General features: G+C 33.6%; 1 protein-coding gene across 1 annotated transcript in view; it reads left to right on the top strand.

Moving 5' to 3' along the window:
• Nucleotides 1–455: 455 nt before the first annotated feature.
• LOC145254822 (GMP reductase 2-like) overlaps nt 456–24585 on the top strand; it is an 81987-nt gene continuing 57857 nt past the window's right edge. The window contains exon 1 of the mRNA XM_080113651.1: nt 456–867. Within this exon, the coding sequence (XP_079969777.1) occupies nt 781–867 (87 nt within the window). The 5' untranslated portion in view covers nt 456–780. The remainder of the gene's footprint in view (nt 868–24585) is intronic.

Here is a 24585-nt window from a genome sequence, read left to right on the forward strand (position 1 = left end):
TAATGTTTTTTGACAACTTTTTCGAATCTATGTGTATAGTAATACAAACCCCCGAATATTTTAACTTGTATCATGGCGGCAATATTTGTTGTCCATAGCGAAAGAGTTTAAATTTTTTTTTTTTATTTTACTAAAAACACAATAGCAATTGTTCCACTTGATAAATTTTCATGATTTTTGGATATATTACTATTTTCGACATGACAATTAAGTACGTAGTATTATTTTTTGCTTAAAACAGTATATTAAAAAAATCGATTAGGCGACTATAACTTAACAAGCACCGATTAAAATTTTTTTTATTTTTTTAAAATATATACGTTTTTTAAGAAAACAATAAATAAAGTTAATAAAAAATACAATCGAATTTACCTCACTACGAGGTCAGAGTTACAAATAAGGTCGTTTTATTTTTTTTAATGTGAGGAAATAAACCCATCTCCCCCAAAAGAGTTACTCTGGATTGTGAGAAAAATAAAATTTGCGTCAGTCCAGAAGGATATCTCATTTGCGGCTAAAGGCACGGCCAACGTATGACCTCTAAAGAAGAAAAGAAAAGAAGAAAAAAAGCTTCTTGTTTAACCTTTGACCCGCTTGTTCATTGGTTGTCTGACTCCCTCCCCTTTTTCGTTTCTTCACGTTATGCAGTTGTAAATCTTTACGACGACAGAAAAACCTGTAAACTTATAACGTATGGTGCATTCTTCTCGCAGCTGATCTCTGTCAACACGAAAGTGTCTATTTTATCGGTGGTAATTTAGAGTAAAAAGCAACTTCAACATGCCACACATCGACAACGACATTAAACTGGATTTTAAAGATGTTTTATTACGTCCAAAACGCAGTACTATCAAAAGCCGCGCAGACGTGAGTTGAATTCTATATTTTTACTTGTACGGTAGCCCATAAGCGACATCTTTATCAATAAATAAAGCACTTGTTTATATAACCGATCGGAGATCATTAACGGGATTAAGTTGATACTAACCAATTATTATTGTAAGGATAAACGTTGCTATTTGCCACAAAAAATATTTTAAAGGAAATACAGTTGAGAAATTATTTTGAAACAATTTATTTTGGGAGAATACATATGCAAAACGGACCGTGCTGAAATAACGTTAGAAACCTATATTCTCAACATGGGTAGGGAGGATGGACTTAAAAATATTTTGTACTTTCACCTAACAATGTGTATAAACAAAACATACCGTCAAAATTGAATTTAACTTGAAAATCCTATTGAAAAATAGCGCGGTCGGTGTTTATTTTATTTATGGTGGGTGCGATGTATTTGCGCTTTTTATTTTATTTTTGGTGCACGTATGGAAGCGGTATGCCCCCCCCCTCTATAATTTTTTATTTTTATCTTTTTAAATTTTTTCCAGCGGATTATTATCAAATGGTTACTAATCTATCAGATTATCTCCCCCCCCTCCCCCGAATTTTTTAAAATTCAATATTTAACATTTTTAAAGTGGTGGGTGCTCTGTTTCTAATACAACATTCTAGTAAATCGATCCCCTATTTTGGAATCATTGACTTTTTTCAGCTAAATTTCGCGAATTTAGCCTTTTTATTGAAGCAATTTGGTCTTCAAAAAGGCTAAAAAGTGCGAAATTCGCGAAATTTGACCGAAAAAGTCGTTGCTTCCAAAATAGGGGATCGATTTACTAGAATGTTGTATTAGAAACAGGGTACCCTTTAAAATGTTGAATATTGAATTTTGTATTATTGATTTATTTTTGATAATCTGGTAGGTTAGTCCCCATTCGATAATAATCCGCTGAAATAAATTTTTAAAGACCAAAAATAAAAAAAAAATGACAGAGGAGGGTACCGCTTCTAACTTCTTCTATACGTGTGTACCTGCACCTTAGAATTTGTGCACCTGCAAATTTACCGTAAATATTAGTAAGAAATCATTCGTCATCTTATTTCTTCCAGAATTAGGGTATATGTTTATTTGGGGTGGTGTCACAAATATTAACGTTTATTTATTATATATAACGTGTATATGTTGACTACTGTTAATTAATATGTTAATGTTTCGGAAATTTTTTCGATGAGGATTTATAATTTGGATTATTCAAATACATATTCTCATTTTTATTGTTATATCCACAACGTGGGTTTGTATTACTGTACACATAGATTCGAAAAAGTTGTCAAAAAACAAATATATAACAAATAAATGTTATAAGTTACTTTTCTACCAAACTGGATATATTTTTCGTGTTTTTATTCAATGTAACATATTTATTCAGCTCAAAAAACATACAGTGTTTATGATGTATTCGAAAATTCAAGATGGCGTCTCACACCTTCTTTAACACCGTAAGTTTGGGAAAAGGTGTTATAAATAAAAAACTACACAAAATACTATTAAAAACCCGCCGAATATATGTCAACCTATGTCACGGTAACATATATTGAGCGAGTTTTTAACAGTATTTTATCCGGTTTTTTATTTATAACATCTTTTCCCACACTTACCGTGTTAAAGAGAGAATCAGACGCCATCTTGAATGTTCCAATACATCGGTAAACACTGTATGGTTTTCGATCTGAATAAACATGTTACATTGAATAAAAGCACGAAAAATATATCCAGTTTGGTAGAAAAGTAACTTATCTTGCCTTTGATAACATTTATTTGTTATATATTTGTTTTTTGACAACTTTTTCGAATCTGTGTACAGTAATACAAACCCTTAAAGATTTCTCTTTGAGAAGAACTTGCGGGGTTCTCTGTGGTCTGAGTGACAGCAAGTTTCTTCAGATTTCCAGTACTCTTCACCACTTTCGATAAACTTTACAGATGAATTTGCGTTCTCACAACAGCCGCTTACCATTGATTTCTAATTGGCAGCGACCATTGGTTTTCACTGGAATTTGGGTGGCAATAAGCCTCCCCAAGATGTCCCAGTCCTCTTTGCACTCATCCAGCGGAGGTCTGGCTAGTGCTTTCTCTCCTCGGGTATTTTCATCGTCCTTGACCCTCCTCACTTATTTGGTGTGGTGCCAGTTTATGGTGACACACAGGCACACACACACACACAAGAGGAGGTGGCCGGAACGCGGGGAGGGGGTACTTTACCTTACAATTATACCGTTGTAGTTTTCATGATTGTATGTGATATGTTCTTTTGTGGGCAGTCTTGCAGTTAAGTCCCGGCAAACTTAGATAACTCTAGAAGGGTCACATCAGTATTTTACACTGTCAAATCACGAATATTACGAATTACTAGTTGAAAAATAAAAATAAAAATTATTAATTTTTTAAAATAAAAAATATGGGTACTCTTGGGCGTTGAGTTCCATGGCGACCAGCAGAAAAATTTAATGGTCGCTCCCTTAGCCCCCCCCCCCTAGTCAAGGCTGACGCATGCGCACATATTTTTTTATTTACTGACGTTGCCGTAGTAACTAAACGATTATTTGTCACTTTTACAAACATTTATTTATTTATTTATTTATTTTGAAAAAAAAAAAAAGTTTTACTCTTTATGAATATTAAAAGAAACAAGTTACTAAACATTAGGGGTTTCTAAACGATTGTGAAGAGTGGACTGGACCGCATCCGTGACGTCAGATTTGTGTTAACTATACGAACTATGGAAAAGCAGAAGCGACTAATGATTTTTTAAAACCTTTGTTTATCTTCTTCAAACTGCAATTAATAATTAATCTTTGGGTGCTAATGCAGAGAGTGATCCGCCCTATTTTTGAAGTCGTATTTCCACTTTTAATTAAAGTGTTATGTTTTATTATTATTATTATTATTATTATTATTATTATTCAATTGTAAGCTTTAAGTACAGAATAGGTACAAAACACCCTCCCCTCCCCATGTTAAGAATGGCTTTTTAAATAATAACGTTATTATTTCAGCACGGATCACTCTGCATGAGTACCAATCTTTGTTATAATTTTGTTAGGTTTTAAGATTTACACAGTTTAATGATTAATAATATTATAAACATTTGTATATTAAATATGAAATACGGTTTTACTGAATGTTCATTTGGTTACTTACGAGGTTCCATATTTTGTCCGGTAAAAAGAGACAAACAAAATATTGGGGGGGGGGGGTTTACAAAATGCTTAATATTTGTGCAATAATATTTTCAAATTGGTTTTAATCTGGCGATAAAATAGCTGACAAGAGCCATGTTTATATTAAAAGTTAATATTAAAAAAAAAAAAATTAAACACAATTAATTAAAAATCTATGTTGTAACGGAACATTTTGAAATAATGGAATTTTAATGGTTTTGATCTTTTAAAAATTAATTAATGTTTACGAAGTTTCTTTTTCTTAGCAATTCACCTGATTATAGTATATATTAATTAGAAAAAGCGCTATTTTAAAAAAAACATAATAATATTAAATTTATATCATTTTTTTTAATTGCAACTTCAAGGTAATTTTTTGTTCAATATGTGTATTTAAATTTTTAAAAAATAAATATGGTTTACTTATTTGAACTCTTATGTTTCATAATAAATAGAAATGTCGATAGATTTAAATATATTTTGTTCAAATTTCGAAAAAGTAAATGGGGGGGGGCACGCATTAAAAAAAAAATTTTCCCTTGTATATTTTACGGAAACTGCATTTTATATGTAATTTCATTCTAAAATGGATAAGTATCGAAAATTTCACGAAAATCTGACCATTAGTTGATTTTTGCTAGATTTATTAAACACGGGTATGTTTTCACGTTCGAAATGCTTAAACGTTATTTTAAAGCGACAATTATGTAAACAAGATTTTCATCTCGCTATTTCATTATTTTCGTACGATGAAAATTTAACAAAAGTTATATTAATAATATTAATTTATAATAAAGTTACATCGTTTTACATATGGGGGGGGGGGAGGGTAATTCTGTGGTGACTTTTAGCAATTCCTGATGTTTAGTAACTTGTTTCTTTTAATATTCATGAAGAGTAAAAATTTTTTCCAAATAAATAAATTAAATAAATAAATGTTTGTAAATGTGACAAATAATCGTTTAGTTACTACGGCAACGTCAGTAAATAAAAAAAACATTTTCTGCTGGTCGCGATGGAACTCAACGCCCAAGGAGTACCCAATGAATAAAATAAACTTTTTACACGGAATAACACCGGTACTCCTGCAGTATTTTACCCACCGATTTCACGATCTTAGCCGAGCGTTGACGAACGCTTTCGGCGTTAACGCCGACGAAAGCCGAGAATTCGGATGTGAATTAGCAACAACATTACAAGGAAAAGATATTACACACACACACAACAAAATGGATAAAATTAATACAAAAAATTTGGATAAAATAAATCACAAACACTTACCGTAAGTTTTTTTTAAAGTAAAATAAATTTATTTTGTTGAATTTTTTTTTTTTTTGGTTCATTTTGTTTTCCGATAGCTTTTTTTTGGGGGGGGGGGCGGTGTAAGCAACAGTAATAAAGTATTCAATGTTTTTTTTTTGTGTGTGTTTTTAACAAAACGTTATTAAACAGTAACAACAATGTTTTTTTTTTTTGTTTGTTTGTTTTCAGTAATGTTTGTAGGGGGGGGGCAACAATTACTGTTTATCTTTAGTTACGACTGGAAGATTTTCTACTGACTGTAGAGAGGCAAAGTAGGGAGCAAAGGGGTTTCAGAGGATGTGGAAAGAAGCTCCTTCCCAAACCGGGTAGCCTTCCGCGATTTGATTTATTATGGAGACAAAAGGGTTGTGTCCAAATTTTTGTCTCCACATAAATTCGCATAAATATGTTTCCAACAGCTCCCGGGTTTTTTTTTTTTTTTTTTTTTTATCGCTAAATTAAATAGCTGAAATGAAAGGCTGTGTATTTTTACTGTGAACAATAAAATAACTGAAATGAAACGCTATGTGTGTAATTTCAATGAAAATTATTCGTCTGCTGCGCGTTCGTTTGAAGCGCCCTGATTGGCTGATAGAGTATCGTACCGCTCGCCATGTTCCGGCGTTTTCCGACGGATGTCGATCAACGCTCGACTAAGATCGTGAAATCGGTGGGTAAAATACTGCAGGAGTACCATAACACCTCGTGTAATAATGTTTAAGATAAGAAACATTTTTAATGCTTTATTTTTCTCATATCACCCGCAAACCACCTTAATTTGTTTGAAAATGTGAACATAACTGTGTTTTTTTTTTCAGGCCGCTAAACTGCGTGCGGTGTTTACCAAATCTTTTTAAAAATTAATACATCAATCGGGAGATCACGATGGTTCAGTGGTTAACGACACCCTGACGCCAAGTTGAAATCCAGTTCACTCCACAACAATCACTTTCACTTAAGTTCTTCCCGTAAATACCTGATGTTTTTCTACAAAAAAATCTGATTTGAAAAATATCAAGGAAACTAATGTCAACAATAGAATTTTCGGACTCGTACTATAGATGAATATATCGACTTATTTTCAATGAATATAGCGTCCCATTAAATATAGCGTCAAGAAGGAAATACGCCGATAATACTAGTATTTATTTATTCATTTAAAGTGTCTTTCTTCAGATTTCATGCGTAATACTAAGTTGATTTTAACTCCTAAACGTCATAATCTTTTTTTTTAATTATCGATCGCCTGCATACAATTTTATATCGCTTCTAATCTAGATCATTTTTTTTTTTTTTGTAGAATTAGTCTATTTTCAGTTTAGTAAATTTATACGTGTACACCTTACGAATTTAGGAAAACTCGTCTCGGGAAAACTCGACCCCGGAAAACTCGTCCCCTTTCGCTAGGTAGGAAAACTGGTCCCGTATTGAATAAATATTGATTGAAAAAACATTTTATGATCGTTCTTGAAGGAGATATTGTTTTTTAAAATAGACTAGCCGTGGCTTTCGTTTTAAGACGGTCTTGCTATAGCCCCCCCCCCATAATATTTAAAAAAATATTTTTTCTTGTTTAATGTTTTGGGTTTTTTTTTTTTTTTTTTTTTTTTTTTTTTTTTTAAATAAAATCGATTTTCTAAGTGTCCGCTTTCTACCCAACTGGCTAAGTTCTTAGTGGTTTCACTTATTTTAAAGCGTTTATTATGTTCATAAACGAGACCGCATATTTTTTTAAATATTAATATAAAAAAGAATTTACTTATTTACTGTTGTTTAATTTATTTGGAATCGTTTATTCGGTAAAGAAAAAAAAACACAGAAAACAAACAAAAGTGTTACGTGAGAACGAGAAATTATTGTTTTTATGACTCCAAAAAACATCGTTAAAATAAGAACAAAAAAATTTGTAATTAACTTTGTATGAACATAATAAACGCTTTAAAATAAGTGAAACCACTAAGAACTTAGCCAGTTAGGTAGAAAATGGACACTTAGAAAATCAATTTTATTTTAAAAAAAAACATTAAACAAGTAAAAATATTTTTTTTAAATATTATGGGGGGGGGCTATAGTCTATTTTAAAAAAACAATATCTCCTTCAAGAACGATCATAAAATGTGTTTTCAATCGATATTTATTCAATACGGGACCAGTTTTCCTACCTAGCGAAAGGGGTCGAGTTTTCCGGGCACCACACCTTACACCTATGCTAATATCCATCCTATACCAAAAATGAGATTTTTTAGACGAAAATAAACATATGAAAAAAATTTTTTTTTTTTTTTTTTCGTATATACGTAAATTAAACGTAAAATGGTTACTTATTTCCGGACCACCAGTTTCTAAGTAGATAATATTTTGAAGGACATAACTTTAAAACGGCTAGTTCTAAGAAATTATACAATTTCTAAGAAATGGCGGATTGAAAAGTTTTTGATCTAGGAATAGAAAAAACTTTTCCCACTTAACTCAACACAATAAAAAACAAAAATAGTTATAGTCATTGATCATATGTACACGCACCAGTGCACCACACCCACGCACAATTGATTTAAAAGAAAATGACCAACACGCTATCTGGTTGGAAAAAGTGTTTAAAAAAGAGATTCTAATTTACATAATAATAATAATAATAATAATTACGTGTGACTGAAAAACTTGTTGGACAAGTTCCTCTCTCCTCAAAGAAGGAGAAAAAAAAAAGAGTGGGATATCGGTTTTGCTTATGAATTTAACGAAATATAATCTCCCATTTATAGCGTTTTTAAGACAATTAACCAAACAGGAGAGGGTCTATGAAAAATAAATTTTGGACATTGTGGGCGTGGTCTACGATTTTGCCACTTGATCTTAGGGTTAATCAAAACCACATTTACGGCAAAAAAAAAAAAAGAAAAAGAAAATTCAAACTATTACAATTTTTCTGAAATGTTTTAAAAAGTTGGTAATATTGAATTTTTCATCTTTCAAAATGGCCGCTATTGAAGCAAGATTATCTTGACCAAGTTAGTTGTAGATTTGTACAATTTAATTAATAATTTAATAGAACCTAATTATTGCGCTAATGTTTAGTCATCAATTTAGAAAACCAGAACTAATTTAGTTATAAAAATGTCCCAAACAGTAGAATATTAATATACTAGCGGGGGGTACCTGGCGTTGCCCGAGTGTTTGTTTCCGGGACGGGAGTTTAAAAAAATGTTATGGTAGGTAAGTAGGAAGGATCAAACCCGGAGTCATGAGTAAAAGTAGGAAAATAAAGTGTGAAAAAAAAAAACAAAAAACATCTGCAACGTTAACAGTTCGGCCACCAAGAAAAGTCCATTCCAGTTGTTTAGAAAAAAAAAAAAAACAAAAAAAAAAACGACTACGGTAGGTCGGCGCGAACGTGAAAATATAATGTGAATTGTCCAGCACGCTAACCACTATGCCACAGAGCACTGCAGCTTAGTTTAGTGATTTTAAATAACTTCACATGAAAGAACTACGAAGCCAAACCGGTGTTCTCTTCTCAACTGTTCCTTGTGAACGATCCCCAAACGGTGTTAAGTGGTGGCAGGGGGAGGAGAAATTTATTAGAGAGAAAATATTTTACCACTTCCATTGATCTTAACCGATTTTGGCCGTGACTTCTCAGCAGAAAAAGTATAGAAATCTAAGATTATCGAGGAATTTGAGAAATAATAAGTCTATAACACACCTCAGATATTGGTCTGCCGTTTGTGCATATTATATTTGCATGAAATATCTTGATTTTTAATCCTATTAATGTCAAAATCAGACGGGGAAAAATGAGTTCATTTTATTTATATAGAGAAGAGAAGAAGAAGAGATTAAAAAATTACGAAAATTCACATGGTAGAAAATTATTTATAGTTAAAAGTAATTTTTACGGAAAATTGGACAAAATTGCATTTTCCCTAGATGTAAACACCTTGAAGATTGCGAATACATGGACATATATTCTTTTTTGCCACTTTAAAGACTTCCAACATTTGTTGTCTATAGCAATAGACTTTTTTTTTCACTAAAAACACAATAGTAATTTTTCTATTTGATGAATGTTCGTAAGTTTTATTTTCGATATGACAATTAAGTACTGTTGTTTTGGCTTAAAATCATATTTAAATTTTTTTTTAAAAAATCGATCTGTCGACTGTATGTTAACAAGCACCAAAAAAAAAACATCATACATTTTCATACAAATACAAAAATGACTGTTCTAATTTATTTCGAAATTCTAATTATTTTATAAAAGCTAAAACATTTTATTTTAATTCAATAAATGTTCTGATAGTGATAATGTTTTATTTTGTTAATTTAATGTGTTTGTTTTGCCTTTATAAAAAAAATAGCTGCTAGGGGGGGGGTCAGAATTGAAAAAAATTGGAATATGACAGGCGTAAGTCGATTTTAAATTACTTCTCTATGCATGCACAAATATACATTTATACGTTCATGTCTGCTAATTTTTAGTGTTTTGATATCTATCAGTGGTTAGCTCAAACGATAACAACTAAAGCTAGAGTGCTAAATGTTTTGGTTTTGATTCCAACTGATGACACTCGAGTCATTTGTATTTTTTACTTTTGAAATCACTATCATTGGGTACAATATAATAATCAATAGAGTATTGGCTTTATAATAATAAATCTGAAATCTGAATAAGCGTATTTTATGACTGGGCAATGCCAGGGGACCTGCTGGTATGGATATAAAAGTGACCTTGTTTTTATATACGCACCTTCTATTGTGTTTTTAGTTAGCCAATCAGCTTTCTAGTTTTTGCCGCACCCTTCTTAATCAGCCAATGAGCAGGCAATTACGGGACAAAGGACCAGTTGACATCCGGTTCTCCCGTTCCTTTGTGTGCGCTGTTATGTGATTAAATTAAGTAATCATATTTATATATATATATATATATAAAACAAATTGAGTATATGTCTTTAAAAAACGCTATCTGGTTTGGAAGTAACAGCTCATTTTATGTTAAAATGATTCTAAATTTGAAAGTCTATTTTTTGTTTGTTTGTTTCATTGAAAACTTGGCTGTTAAGTATATGACTAAGTTTTTCAGTGTTTATATGTAATTAACGGAAAAAAAAAACAAGAAAAAAGAGTAGAATCCTATTTTTCTTGAGTGGATGGTCTATTCTCGGCCCAACCCTTTTTCTAGTCTTCAATAGGATCTCCCTGGTTCTACCAGATCAGGCTGTCTATTGGCTTCCTGAGACGAAATGCACCTACATCGATTTTCTGTTTTTGTTTTCTATTCTCTTTTGTAAAACTTAATTATGTTCTGCAAAAATAAAAACAACCCCCTTCCCCTCTCCTTTCCTTTTCCTTGCCTACTTACCAGGTCCTGGATATGATCTAAAACTATATCCGATGGTGAGGCCCCACCTTGCGGGCTTTAGGGAGTGTGGAGCCACCCTTTAATTGCCATTGCTCCCAGGTCCACTCTGACCCGGAGTGGTAGTACCCGTTAGGGTCCCAACTATAGGTTAAATAGAATCTGACTTAAAAAAAAAATATCCATTAAAAATCGTTCCTCAAAATAACTAGATTCAGCATTAAATAACCTGAAAAAGGTTGATATGCCGTAAAACAACCAACCAACCAACCAAAATCAATAATCCTCCAAATCATATTCTGAGATAGTTCATTGACATCTATGCAGATGATACAAGCATCTGTAGCAGCACTTCGAAGAGCATTAATGTTCAAGATATCATTCTCTCTCTCCCAACCTGGAGCACATAGTGCAGTGGGGCGTAGTGATTTGTTATTATCTATTATATTAAGGGCAGTTTTTTTGTTGGTATTGTCTTGATTGGTATTGCTCTAGATATATATATATATATATATATATATATATATATATAAAATTTTTAAAAATTCTTCATTCTCTAGGGCTAGGTTTCATCAGAAGAGGGGTTGGGTTTTCACTGCTATTATGTATTACTTTGGAAAGAAAGTGCTGACTCATTACTCTAAGGTTCTATTTTATAAAGAAGAGGTGTGTGTGTGTGTGTGCATGTGTATTTTTTCACCTAGAGGCGATAAAGAGGGGTTTGGAGAAAGAAAGATAGAAAGACAGATAGTAAGAGGTAGAGAGATACAAGTTTTACTAGAAACAGGTTATACTTGTGTCTCGGGTAATCCTGCTAGTTTTTAATAACTCTAAAACCTTTCACCAACAATGCCAGGATTGTCCCTTTGTTTCATTGTATATTAATGGCCTCCTTTTTGAAGCTTCCTGCTTTGATAATCTCCTAGGACTGACTTTCATTTCACACACGAAAGTGAAGCATAACATCAAATTTGTTGCTAAGGTTGCTGGAAAATTTGCTGGATCATTCTATCACTCTAGAAAATATCTCACTCCTGATACAATCTTCTACCTGTATAAGAGTCGTGTAAGTTCTAAGATGGAGTACTATTGCAACATCTGAGAAGGTCAGAGTAATTTCCTGCCTTGACAGTAAAAAATTTGGCACTTGTGAATTATTGCAAAGGAACCACTTTTTTTTAGTTTTCAGTTTGGAGATTTAGAGAGTGTATAGCAGGGGCAGACAACTTTTATTTATTACAAAGTTTAATGATTATATTTTATTACTTATGAAAACAAACAAACTATTTTCTGTTATAATTTTCTTATATTTATTATAATCCTAAATATGTTTAATAAAAACTTTCTAAAACTAAAATACGCATTCGAAAATTTCAGAATTTTGGCCTTGTGAAAAATTTTTTTTTTAAATCTTTATTTTGTGTAAAAAGAACCCTCTTTTTGTGTACTTTCTTCTATTTATTTTAATTCAATAACTATGTAACAAAACTTTCTACCCTCTCCCATCACATGTATTTATTGTTGCTGGCGTTTGTTGAGATTTTTGATTCGGCCCTTAACTTGTATTTGTCTTCCCTTGATCTGCACTCTCTAAAATCTTCTAACTGAAAACAAAAAAAAAAAAAGTGGTTCTGTTGTGGGACTACGGGTGTCGATGTTAGTCTCGCAAACACAAAAAAAAAATAAAAATGTGTGTAAAATGGAGTTGAACAATCAAGCAAAGATGACCGAGGCAGAGAATAAATTTAATACAAAATTTATTTTTTTCAAAATCCTAAATAAGTTAAAAGAGAAGACCAGAAAGTTTCTTCTTAATTGGGTCTCTTCCTGCAACTGAGGTAATAAAATGAAATGAAGTAGAAAAAGTAAAAGTTCTTGTTTAGAAATAACCAGTCCTTTTTTAGGAAGAATTAAACAACATAAAAGTCCATTGCTTACTTTAACAAAAAGAGAGAGAAGGGGTAAAAAGTCTATTTCCATGAAAAATGAAATAATGGGTGCGCACGAGTTTAATGTCCTGTGGACGGAATCGATGCTGATGTTTACAGCATGCTGGCTGGGGTCGACTGATTAGTTTTGGTGCAAAATGCCCTTTTTATAGATTTCAACCAGCTCCACGAACACTGTCTGAAAAAATATTTTTGAAATTTATTTTCTTTGTAATCCGATTGGATGAAAAAACATCTTTGTGACGTAGGATGCTTTGAAAGATTTCCGCGTCAAAAGGCAGGGTTTAGTTATTATGCCTACAGAATTTGTGTGGGTGCAGAAAGGAAATGTGTGTGTAGCTGAAATGATCTTTACACAGCTGAGCGCGCAACTGGGTTTTACAGTTGGAGTTGCGTGCCGTTATTCTGTTTGAATAGATCTCGCTGTGGTGACGGCGAGGCTACAAAAGTTCCTTCGCAATAAGTGCACAAAATTCATTTAAAACTCTGATGGGGATGTTTTTTTCTCTTCTTTACAGCTCCTTTTTCGCAGAAGCTGTGAAAATGAGGGTTTACCGTACAAACGACCTAGATGTGCGTGTGTGTGCTTTGTCATCAGTGCGAAGCTAGGATAAGAAAAGAATTCCAAGATGGTGCCGACGGCGTTTGGTAATGGTATGATCTCGGAAACTCTCGCAAAATCTCGTGCATATATGCAAATCAGTTAGTCTTCGACAACCATAAATTCAGGTTGTTTTGGAAGGCAAGGAGTGAGGAAAGAATGGCCGGTTGCTAATTGTGTACGCTGGTTCATGTTGGTGGCGTTTCACCGTGTCTGTGTGTGTACTGATCGAACCACTTTTCTGTCCCTTGGACTTTGAATTTGTTTAGATTAGACTTCAACTTCAGAAACCTTGCTTGTCTTTCTTTATTCTGTCAGTATTTTCATAGTAAGTGCTTGATGGAGTTCCAATATCTGATTTCCCAGTTAAACATTAATAGTAATATTGGGACAATTCGTCAGAATCGGGGAAAAATCGTGCCTACTTTCCGATGCCAAGAACGATTCTTGTAATTGTTTATTTTATTTTTTTGTTTAAACTTAATTTTCCATTACTGCTACTAAAGATAAAATGGTGAATGTGTTTTGGTTTTAAGCTACAAACAAAATTAAAATGTATAGATCACTCACACAAGTGTACTTTTTATGTGCATGAAAATATATCACATGCCCTTAATCTAAATAAAAACAACTCTACAGTTAAACATTTAGCGATTTCTTTTTTATTTTTTTGTTTTAGCGAATCGGAATCTGCAATTGTATCGGAATTGGGAAAATTTTTTGAATCGTCCTATCACTAATTAATAGCAAAAACTCATCTAGTTGCAACCACTATAAATAATTTTCCTTCCTTCTGCATGAATATAAAACTAATTGGAACTTTCATGAACACTGTTTTTTTCTAAGAACTTCTCTTCTGTAAAACACAATACCACAGGGCTGGTCCCAACTGACTACAGCATGATCATCTCGAAGTCCAATGTTGATAAATTATTGTCAAACTGTCCTCTTAAATGATCAAATTCTATTTATTTAACCGATCATCACTAATCCTCAAGATGCTGTTCATCATATAATTGGCAAACACATAAACCCTTATCCACAAGTGGCCTTTAGGCCTTGATTAGTGGTTGACTCATTAGTATACAAAAAAAATGTTAATGATTTATCATTCTGGAATTTATTACATAATGGCGGTGAAAACCTGGCCTTCATTAACCTCTATACTGATCGTATGTTCAGGTCGAGACAATAAATTCAGATATAGAGATGGCAGCAAGAATTCTGGGATCTGGGTCATGACTTTAAATTCTTTTTTGCATCATAAATGTGTTATAGCGTGACCACGGTGGCCACGGTTATAGCCAAACGATTTTGTCGATTTCTGGAATAATATGATATTTAGGTTGTAGCTCAGAATTAAACCTAATTAAAAAAAAAACGAAAATACAAAAATTATCTTTGATGTACATACCCATCATTGAATACTGTTATATCGTAGATTATATGAATAACAAGTCATTACTGGGGTTGTACAGAAAGGGTTTATTCGTGGCCTTCGTTATAAAGACGGTCTTGGTTTATTTAGGTAAAAAGGTACACACATTTCTAAGCGTCCATTGACAGCTTAGTACTAAATTCTGTCTCCTACGTGAGGAGAGTTTGCTTGTCTTTTTATAGACGTAACTGTCCATTCATTTGAGGGGTGTTGGATCAGTCCATTATATCAAATACCAAACATCATGTAAGTTGATCAAGTTTTTTTTTAATATTTCTTTTCTTTTAATTAAAAAAATTTTTTTTTTTAAATATAAAAAATCTTTACAATTTATAGCAGTTAATAGTAAATTGTAGTCATTACAAGGCTGATATTAATCTCGGTAGTTAGAACTGTCTCCCTTTATTTATTAACAATGGCAGAGCAAGACACATCATAAAATTTGATTGTCTTCGTAAAAAAAATATTTGGTCAATTTGCATAATTTTTGGAATATGACATTTTCCTTCTGTGACAGGTAAGTACATCATAAAGATTTTTCTGTATTTTTGGTTTTTGATTAAGTTGAATGCTGAACAAGAACAGATTTAAAAAAAAAAAAAAATTTTTTAACACTCTGGCCTATATCAACTTTATACTGGCTCAACTCTTCCTGTAAATGCATCTAGTATTGGTGTCGCATCTGGGCTGGTGCACCAACCACTAGTCTCTTCCTCTTGGACATGTAAAGAAAGAAAAATTTTTTTTCTAATCTAATAGGTCCCACACTGTCTGCTTAGCTTCAGCCTCTGTTGCATCATCAAAGTGTTATATCCCTGTATTTGCTTCACATGCTTTGATGGAAGCATTACATTTGTACGCTTCTCAACATAAATGTCACCAAGTCTAATCTGACTAGCAGCAAAGCGCCATCTTTTTTTTTTTTTTTTTTTTATCAATAAATATACAACACGTGCATCAAACAGAGAGAAGGATAAGAAAAAATGGTGACCATTTGATTTAATTTGTTTACAGTTTGTCATGGAAATAGTTTTTTTTTTTTTTTGCTTTTGGTCCACTAACTTAGTTGGATTTGGACCTTAGAATTCACCCTCATCCGTTCGTCCCCAAAATTCTTAATAAGTACTCATTACATTTTTCTGAAATTTTGCATGAAGTTATAACTACCCAAGGGAGGAAATGTAACATTCTTAATTCTTTGATAAAAATTCTAATTTTGATTAAAAATGTGTCACAAGGGGGTCAAAAGGAGTCAAAATGGTCCAAAATAGCACTTTTCCGGACATAGAATCTTTTCCGACCATTAGATTTTGCTGAAAATTACTCAAAAGCAATATCACATGGATATACATCTGGAAACGTAATATTTGACCTTGGGAAAATTCTGGTTGCCTTCCCAGGGGGTCAAAAGGGGTTAAAATCGCCCAAAATAGCGCTTTCTGGGACATAGAATCTTTTCCAACCATTAAATTTTGCTGAAAATTACCCAAAAGCAAGACCACATGGATATACATTTAGAAATGTAATATTTGACCCTAGAAAAATTCTGGAGCTTGAGCCCCAAGGTGTTTTAGAGGTGAAAAACACCTTTTGGAGCTAATTTTTTATTTTTCTCCTACAATTCAAGGTATCAAGTCGGAGGACAATACAGTTTTTGGCAGTTCATTCCAAAGATTAATTTTTTGCATTTATAATCACAATTTCGGGCATATGCTTCTGTGTGTATATGATTATGTAGAGGTCCAATTTTCACAAACTCTGTGCATTAAATTAGGCTGTATTTTGGCAATAATGCATCAAATGTTGTCTTCCAAATAGTCTACTGTGTTTGGTTTATCAACGTAGACATGGGACTTTACATATCCCCTCAAAAAAAAAAAAATAATCAGAAAAATAATATAACAAAAATAAAGAGTAAATACGTTTATCAGCAGAAAAAAGGTATAGAAAGTTGTTCACCAAGGAACACAAATGGAGCTAAAATAGGATTGTTAATCAATGTGTGGCAGACAAAAGACCCGGCATAAATGTAAATATATGTAGGCAAAGAAAAAACAAAAGTGATTCCATTCTAGTAGTGCACAACTGTCGAAACTTCTTCCCAGTTGTGGCTGACAGCGATAGCATGCTATCTCTGCTTGTTGGATGAAGGATTCCATGCAAAATTCTATAAAGATTCCAGAATTTGATAATATACACTTGAAGAAGGTCAGAGGTTACATAGACTGAAACGTTGTGCAAATAACACTTGCGATGAGAAGAGTAGTTTAAAGAACCCAAATAATATGAAGGCTTTATTCGTAATATTAATGGAAACAGTTGATAGTTTTGTAATTTAGATAGGGAAAAACATTGTAATTAACCTTTTACTTTGTAATTTTATACAAAACTGAAGCATTAGATTAATTGATGTTTGAATCAGGAATAGAATCTGAGGTTTTGGAAGGAGTTAGATTTTTTTTTTTTAGTCTTCAAAAAATCAACACAAAGAATCTGATTATTGTAAAGCGTTGAAATAAGGAGTCAGTTTATATTTTGTGAATCATCGAATCTAAATTTTCAGAGCCATAAGTGTATGAATCTGAACTTTTAGAATGCTAAGAATCAGAGGTGGAATCAAACCTTATTTCTATTTTGTAACTGTGTTGGACTGCTCAGCCTCTTCAGAAGACCTATAATCGTTGATTGCTTCTAGCGTTCTTGTGAGATGAGGTCAACTGTCTTTTTTGCTGGTAGTGAAATAAGTCAGACATAAAAAAGGTAATTACAATTAGTTATTACTATTCGATTCATTTCTCTAATTGTTTTTGGTTATCCTTTCAGGGTTCAAATTTATTCTTCCTTTTACTAGTAATAGTTTCTCTCTAAGGCTGATTCTTAACCTAGTCTTTCTGTCTAGTCACATAACTAGATGGAGCAATCCCTAATCTTCTCTTCTATATCTGGTGGTTACAGTGACCCTAGAGTCAAATTCTGTCCATCAAAAACTGTAATCATTCATGCTTACTCCATAACACATATTTTGATAACTTCATCTGTAACACTTGTCAGCATACTTTGTTTCCTCTCCTTTGCCTTTCTCTCTTTATTGAAATTGCTGTCAATAAAACTCATTAACCCACTATGATCACCCTCAATACATTGTAATAAAATATGAAAAAAATGAAGGCATTCTGTTTTCCAGTTGCCCCTTCTTTTTCTCCCTCTGGACTTTCTTTTCTTTCTCCCTCTTGACCTCCCTTTCCCTTTTCTTTCTTTCTCTTGCGCCCTCCCTTTCCCTTTTCTTTCTTTCTCTTGCGCCCTCCCTTTCCCTTTTCTTTCTTTCTCTTGCGCCCTCCCTTTCCCTTTTCTTTCTTTCTCTTGCGCCCTCCCTTTCCCTTTTCTTTCTTTCTCTTGCGCCCTCCCTTTCCCTTTTCTTTCTCTTGCTCCCTCCCCTTCCCTTTTCTTTTTCCCTCTTGCTCCCTTCCCTTTTCTTTCTCCCTCTTGCTCTCTCCCCTTCCCTTTTCTTTCTCCCTCTTGCTCCCTCCCCTTCCCTTTTCTTTCTCCCTCTTGCTCCCTCCCCTTCCCTTTTCTTTCTCCCTCTTGCTCCCTCCCCTTCCCTTTTCTTTCTCCCTCTTGCTCCCTCCCCTTCCCTTTTCTTTCTCCCTCTTGCTCCCTCCCCTTCCCTTTTCTTTCTCCCTCTTGCTCCCTCCCCTTCCCTTTTCTTTCTCCCTCTTGCTCCCTCCCCTTCCCTTTTCTTTCTCCCTCTTGCTCCCTCCCCTTCCCTTTTCTTTCTCCCTCTTGCTCCCTCCCCTTCCCTTTTCTTTCTCCCTCTTGCTCCCTCCCCTTCCCTTTTCTTTCTCCCTCTTGCTCCCTCCCCTTCCCTTTTCTTTCTCCCTCTTGCTCCCTCCCCTTCCCTTTTCTTTCTCCCTCTTGCTCCCTCCCCTTCCCTTTTCTTTCTCCCTCTTGCTCCCTCCCCTTCCCTTTTCTTTCTCCCTCTTGCGCCCTCCTTTTCCTTTTTCTTTCTCCCTCTCGCCCTCCCCTTCTCTTTTCTTTCTCCCTCTTGCCCACCCCTTCCCTTTTCTTTCTCCCTCTTGCCCACCCCTTCCCATTTCTTTCTCCCTCTTGCCCTCCCCTTCCCTTTTCTTTCTCCCTCTTGCCCACCCCTTCCCTTTTCTTTCTCCCTCTTGCGCCCTCTCTTTCCCTTTTCTTTCTTCCTCTTGCCTTCCCTTTTCCTTCTACCTCTGGCCTCTTTCTCTTTTATTTCTCCTTGTACCTTTTGTTCTTTCTTTTTTTTTTAAACTTACATCTGGCTACACCAACCTTGAGATAAAACTGTGTACATTGAACTCTACAACTCATGATGCTTACTCCCAAAACATTTTTTTAGTTATTTCAATAATTGTAGAGAATTTTATTTTCCATTTTACCTCAACTATCTGAACGTATGTCTTCAATATCATATCCCACAGAATCGGTGTTAAAAATTAGGAGATAAAAAAGAAAACAAAAGACAATTCAAACAATTCGATTTTGATAATGGTTAATCTTTTAGTGTCACCCCCCCTCCACGAAACAATGAATGTATCTTTTCTAAATCAACTGGCTTTTCTTTGTAGAATAAATAAACATAAAACAAGGTCTTTGCATGTCATTTACACAGCAACAATACGACTATTTTACAAGCAAAGTAATGACTAAGTAAACTAGTTTATAGTTTTAATCTTGGTTGGTAGAGATAAGCACTCCAGACACTTTGTTACCATGTCACAAATTAGGTTTTAAAGAATCATACGCGACTTCAGCCTATAGTTATTTTCATAAGAAAGTACGACTGTTAGATTTAACCGGAGCATTTTCAGTTTACTTGTTTATATATTTACTAGCAGGGGTGCCCGGCGTTGCTCGGGTGTTTGGAGGTGTATGCTGTCAAAAAAAGCAAAAAAACAAAAAAAATGGTTAATTTTTTAAAACTTTGACCCCTATTATGACCCCTTAAAATTTATAGTTTCGGGCTCAAATCACTTTATTAAGTTAGATCCAGGTTCAAGGAACCTATATCTAAAATTTCAAGTGTCTAGACCCAAAATTGTCGGAGGAGTTTGGTAGAGTTCTTAAAGGTCAAATCGTTGAAATTTGACCCCTTAACAGCCAAATTTCTGGCTGACACCCGTCACATCGATTTTCCCAAATCTCAGTACCCGGTATTTCAAATTTCGAGTCTATAGACTAAAAATTGACAGTTATTGCGTAGGGAAATGTACACACACAGACAGACACACAGACAGACAGACAGACACGTTCACTTTTATAGATATATATAGATTTAAATATTTGTCAAAAAGGCTAAAAAAGGCTAAATTCATGAAAGTTGGCCGAAAAATGTCGCTGCTTCCAGAATGGGGGATCAAATTACTAAAACGTTATATTAGAAATTAAAATGTTAAATATTGGAATTTGTTTTTTGTATTTTTTTTTCTATTGATAATCTGGTTGATTAGTGACCGTTCGATAATAATCTGTTGAAAAAAATGTAAAAAAGTCGAAAATAAAAAAATTACAAAGGGGAATACAGCTTCCATATGTGCACCAATTTTTTTTTTTTATGGCAATCGCTCCAGACAAGGCATGAAGCCACTTGATATAAGGAGCTAAAAAAAAAAAAAATGAAACAAAAACAAATACTACTTCAAGGTCAAAAAGTAGCTGACAATAAGTGTTAGATGGATAGATTCTGACCCAGAAAACAACAATTCTTCCTCCTTTGTCAGAAACATCGCTTGTGGAATATGAGAACTAAACGACAAATTAAGGGAAGTGGAAGGTTACGCAGCTCCTGAAAATGAACTATGAATTTTCAAGTATCTTTATCAATCGAAACTAGTTCATATTAGCTCTTTGAATATCCTGTGGACACTTCAAAGTCACCATTTGTGGGTCTATCACTCTTGTATGTAAGTAAATAATAATAAACTAGTTTAAACGCCCCCCCCCCCCCGGTGTTACCTGATCAGGCTGTCTGAAGATACTGGCTTCTTGGCCTAACATACACCAAACATTGGTGCCATTATTTTTCCCTTTGAAAAACTCAATCATGTTCTGCAAAAGTCAAATATGAAAACAACATTCCTCTACAAAACAACTAAACCGAACACCATGAATAAATATTTGAAGATATAAGGAACTTGAAGCACAAAAATTTAGTCCCGAATTACTGGATTCGGCATTAAATAACTCTAAAAGGGATTTGTATGCCATAAAACAAAACAACCAGACATATACTCACTCGTTAAATGGTGGTGCAGTACCGTATTATATCCATTTTCCATCTTTATCTAGTTTCTACTGGTTTATAGCTAATACAAATTAAAATATTTGTAAAATTTTGAGGAAAAAAAAACATTTTAATATTTGTATGAGAGAGTAAGTAACTATGATGAATTTTTTTATGCATTAGTTTTTATTAGCAAAGGCCATTAGAAATTATGTTTTTAAGCGCAAATAATTTGTTTTGAACTAAAGCTAAATACCATCTATATTTTAATACGATAGCGTGTGTGTTATTTTGTGTGTCACGCTTTACATCTTTTATCTTTTGGGTGACTGTTTAAGTGTCATGACCTTTTATTTCTTGTAATAAACAATTTTACCAAGAATTCTTTATAAGTTTTGGTTTTGATTATAGCTAAAGGAACTCAAGTTATATATTCTTCAAAAATTTTGGTTTCAGTTTCGATTCAAGCTGATGCACTCAAGTCATATGGATATATTTTCTTTATTTTTGAAGTCACAACTTTATAATATATTATAAATAAAATATTGGTTCTATAGTAATACACACGAAATCTGCATAAATTAAATTATCATATTTAAGCATATTTTATGACCGAGCTACTCCAGGCATCCTTGTAAGCTTAGATAAATACTTCTGCGATTTCAACAAATAAGCTACGATAATATCAGGGCATCTCCATTTACTCTAAATATCTACAGAATGCCAACATCAATATATTACATATGAAAGAGTCCGCTGTGGAAAGAAAACATATCCAATTGAAATAAAAATCCTTTAGACTTACATGAGATTCAAACTCTGGTATTGACATTGTAAAATTTACTGCCTTACTATTCCTTTTTTTTTTTATCTACTAATCACGTTTCTATTTGTGTATGAACAAAGACCCAAAACACCATAACTTTATAATAGTACCAGCAGGCTGTCCGGCATTGCCTGGTCATAAGATATGCTTAAATATGATGGTATAATTCATGCAGATTACATATTTATTATTATAGAGACAATTCTCTTATCTATTTTATTGACCCTAATATATGGTAATGAGATCAAAACTAAAAAATCATATGGATGACTTGGGTGCCATCAGCTAGAATCGAAACTAAAACATACAATTCTCCATCCTCATTCCTTAGCCACTGAGGTATACGCATTATATATATATATATATATATATATATATATGGCGATTAAGCTACACAGAACATTCCGCGTTTCATCCATGCTAGGATTCATCAGACTTATGCGAAGAGTTGTTTGTCTCACGTTTTTATGTACTCACCTTCTATTGAGTTTTTAGCTAGCCAATCAGCTTTCTAGTTTCCACTGCACCCTTCTTAATCAGACAATGAGCAGGCACTTACAGGACAAAGGCCCAGTTGACCTGCGGTTCAGCCCTTCCTTTGTGTGTGCTATTTTTAGTGGGGAGCAGAGATATCTAGTTATCAGGGCTATTTTAAATCTAGATGTAGTTAAGTGTGTTTTTTTGTTTTTTTTTGGTTCATATCATTCAAAAACAAAGCACATGCGCGTGAAGAACATATTTCCAACACATTTGCAAATATTCAGGATAAGCCTAACTTAATTTCCCCATCAAAATGAGCTGCAATGAACAATTGAATTAATTTCACCAACGACATTATGAACAATCCAAAACTATGCCTGATCACACTTGTACACACACACACACGCTCTTCCATCATTCATAATAAATATATTGTTTGTATATATGTAAATCGGTCCTTTGTTGTCTCATTTTAATGTCAGTCGAAAACGCATTTTTATCCTCTACAGTCAACTCAAAATATGGCTCAGTTCAGTGAAACAAGACACTGAACTGATTCTGGGTCCCCATCTTTACAGGATCCATCGTTAGAACTGTGAATGGCTTGCACTTATAATGGAAGCAGCCTTGCATCTCCGTGCCTGGTCAGCCAGTGTTCAGGACATGAACTTGTTGGAAAGAATTGGCCCAACTGACCCAGGGTGACTATGGAGCAGTTTACGGCTCAGAGGTTCCCCAAGAGAAACAGAGAGTTACAGTTGTGGCTCGGAGTGGATAGAGAAATTAATTTATCAACCAACTAACAAACACAGCCTCGACAGAAAACTAAGATGTGGTCACGCACATACTCAGATATTTATAAAAAGTGTTTCTTTCGAGTTGTTTTATATGTGTCATATATATATATATATATATATATATATATATATATATATATACTTATGAACATATGCTCACACTGTCAGCAATCACGAGAAACCATGACATGACAAGAGAAAATGAAGAAAAAGACTATGGAAACAACATTGGGGAGGTCGACTGTTAAGCGGGGGGTCCACGTGGTATCACACTATTGTTAACAAAGTGTATTTGTAAAACTACAAGCAAGGCTACCTGATGTTACCCAGAAAGATTTTTTTTATTTTTATTTATTCTATGAAGAAAATTCAGTTGATTTAGAAAAAATAGTACATTCATTCTTTCGGGGTGGGTGATAAGGCTCTAAAAGATTATTTATTATCCAGATAGAATTGGGTTTTATTTTTTCCTAATTTTTAACAGAAACTTTGTGGCACATAATATTGAATAAAAACGTTCAGATACTTGGAGTAAAGGGGAAAGTAAAATTCTCTACAATTATTGTAATAATTAAGAAATATGTTTTGGGGTAAGCATAATGGTTTGTCAACTTTAGTGGACAAGGTTTGATCCCAGGGTTAGTGTAGCCAGATGTTAGATTTTAAAAAGAAAAGGGCCAAAGATTGAGGGACAATGAATGAGAGAAAGCAAAGAAAAAGAAAAAAGAGAGAGAAATAAAGAAAGAAAAGAGTCAAATGGAAAAATAAAGAAAGGGAAAAATAAAGTAAGTTAAAACAAATATGTAGCACATTTCTTTTAAAGTTTTTTTCCCTCCCTCCCTTTCTCTCTTTATGTCTCCTTCCTCTTTTTCTCTCTCCGACTCTCTTGCTCAATATTAAAAAAGTAAACGATACTAAAGCTAATTGACATTTCAATGTTTTTGAAAAAAAGAATGAAAAAGTTACCCCCCCCCCCGCATTAATTTGGTCCCTGGTAACACTAACGGAATGAAGATTGGGTTATTTATTTATTATTTAACTTTTTACCACAGTCAGATCGAGGTCACATCAAATCTGATGATGCAAGATTTGTAGCGCATCTTGTATCGTCTCTGACATTAAGCAGAACAAATGTACATGGACACACGAAGATAATTGGAATGTCTACTAGACACCATTCTCGAGTGTTTTTCTGTACAGGGCTGTCAGAACAACCTGACATGAGGATATTTTCCACTTAAACTAACTAAATATTAAAAATAACATAGTATAGTTCCTATTTACTTGCCTCCCCACGAGGACAGTTAGACACAAAGTCGGTTTTTTAATGTGGGGAAAATCCAGCTCCTCCAAAAAAGGGGGCACTCTGGGTAGGAACAAAAATAAAAAAATTGCCTCGGTCCTGAAGGACTTCTCCATCACTGACCAAGGACAGAAAAGGCGGAGCGTAGCATCAAAACAGATACTACACTATGATCTTGGTCCGAAGGCCAACATCCCCTTGGTATAGCTATCCCACAATGGCTT

The sequence above is a fragment of the Euprymna scolopes genome, chromosome 30 (assembly GCF_053919585.1).
Source record: "Euprymna scolopes isolate OS-2025 chromosome 30, ASM5391958v1, whole genome shotgun sequence".
NCBI lineage: Eukaryota > Metazoa > Mollusca > Cephalopoda > Sepiida > Sepiolidae > Euprymna > Euprymna scolopes.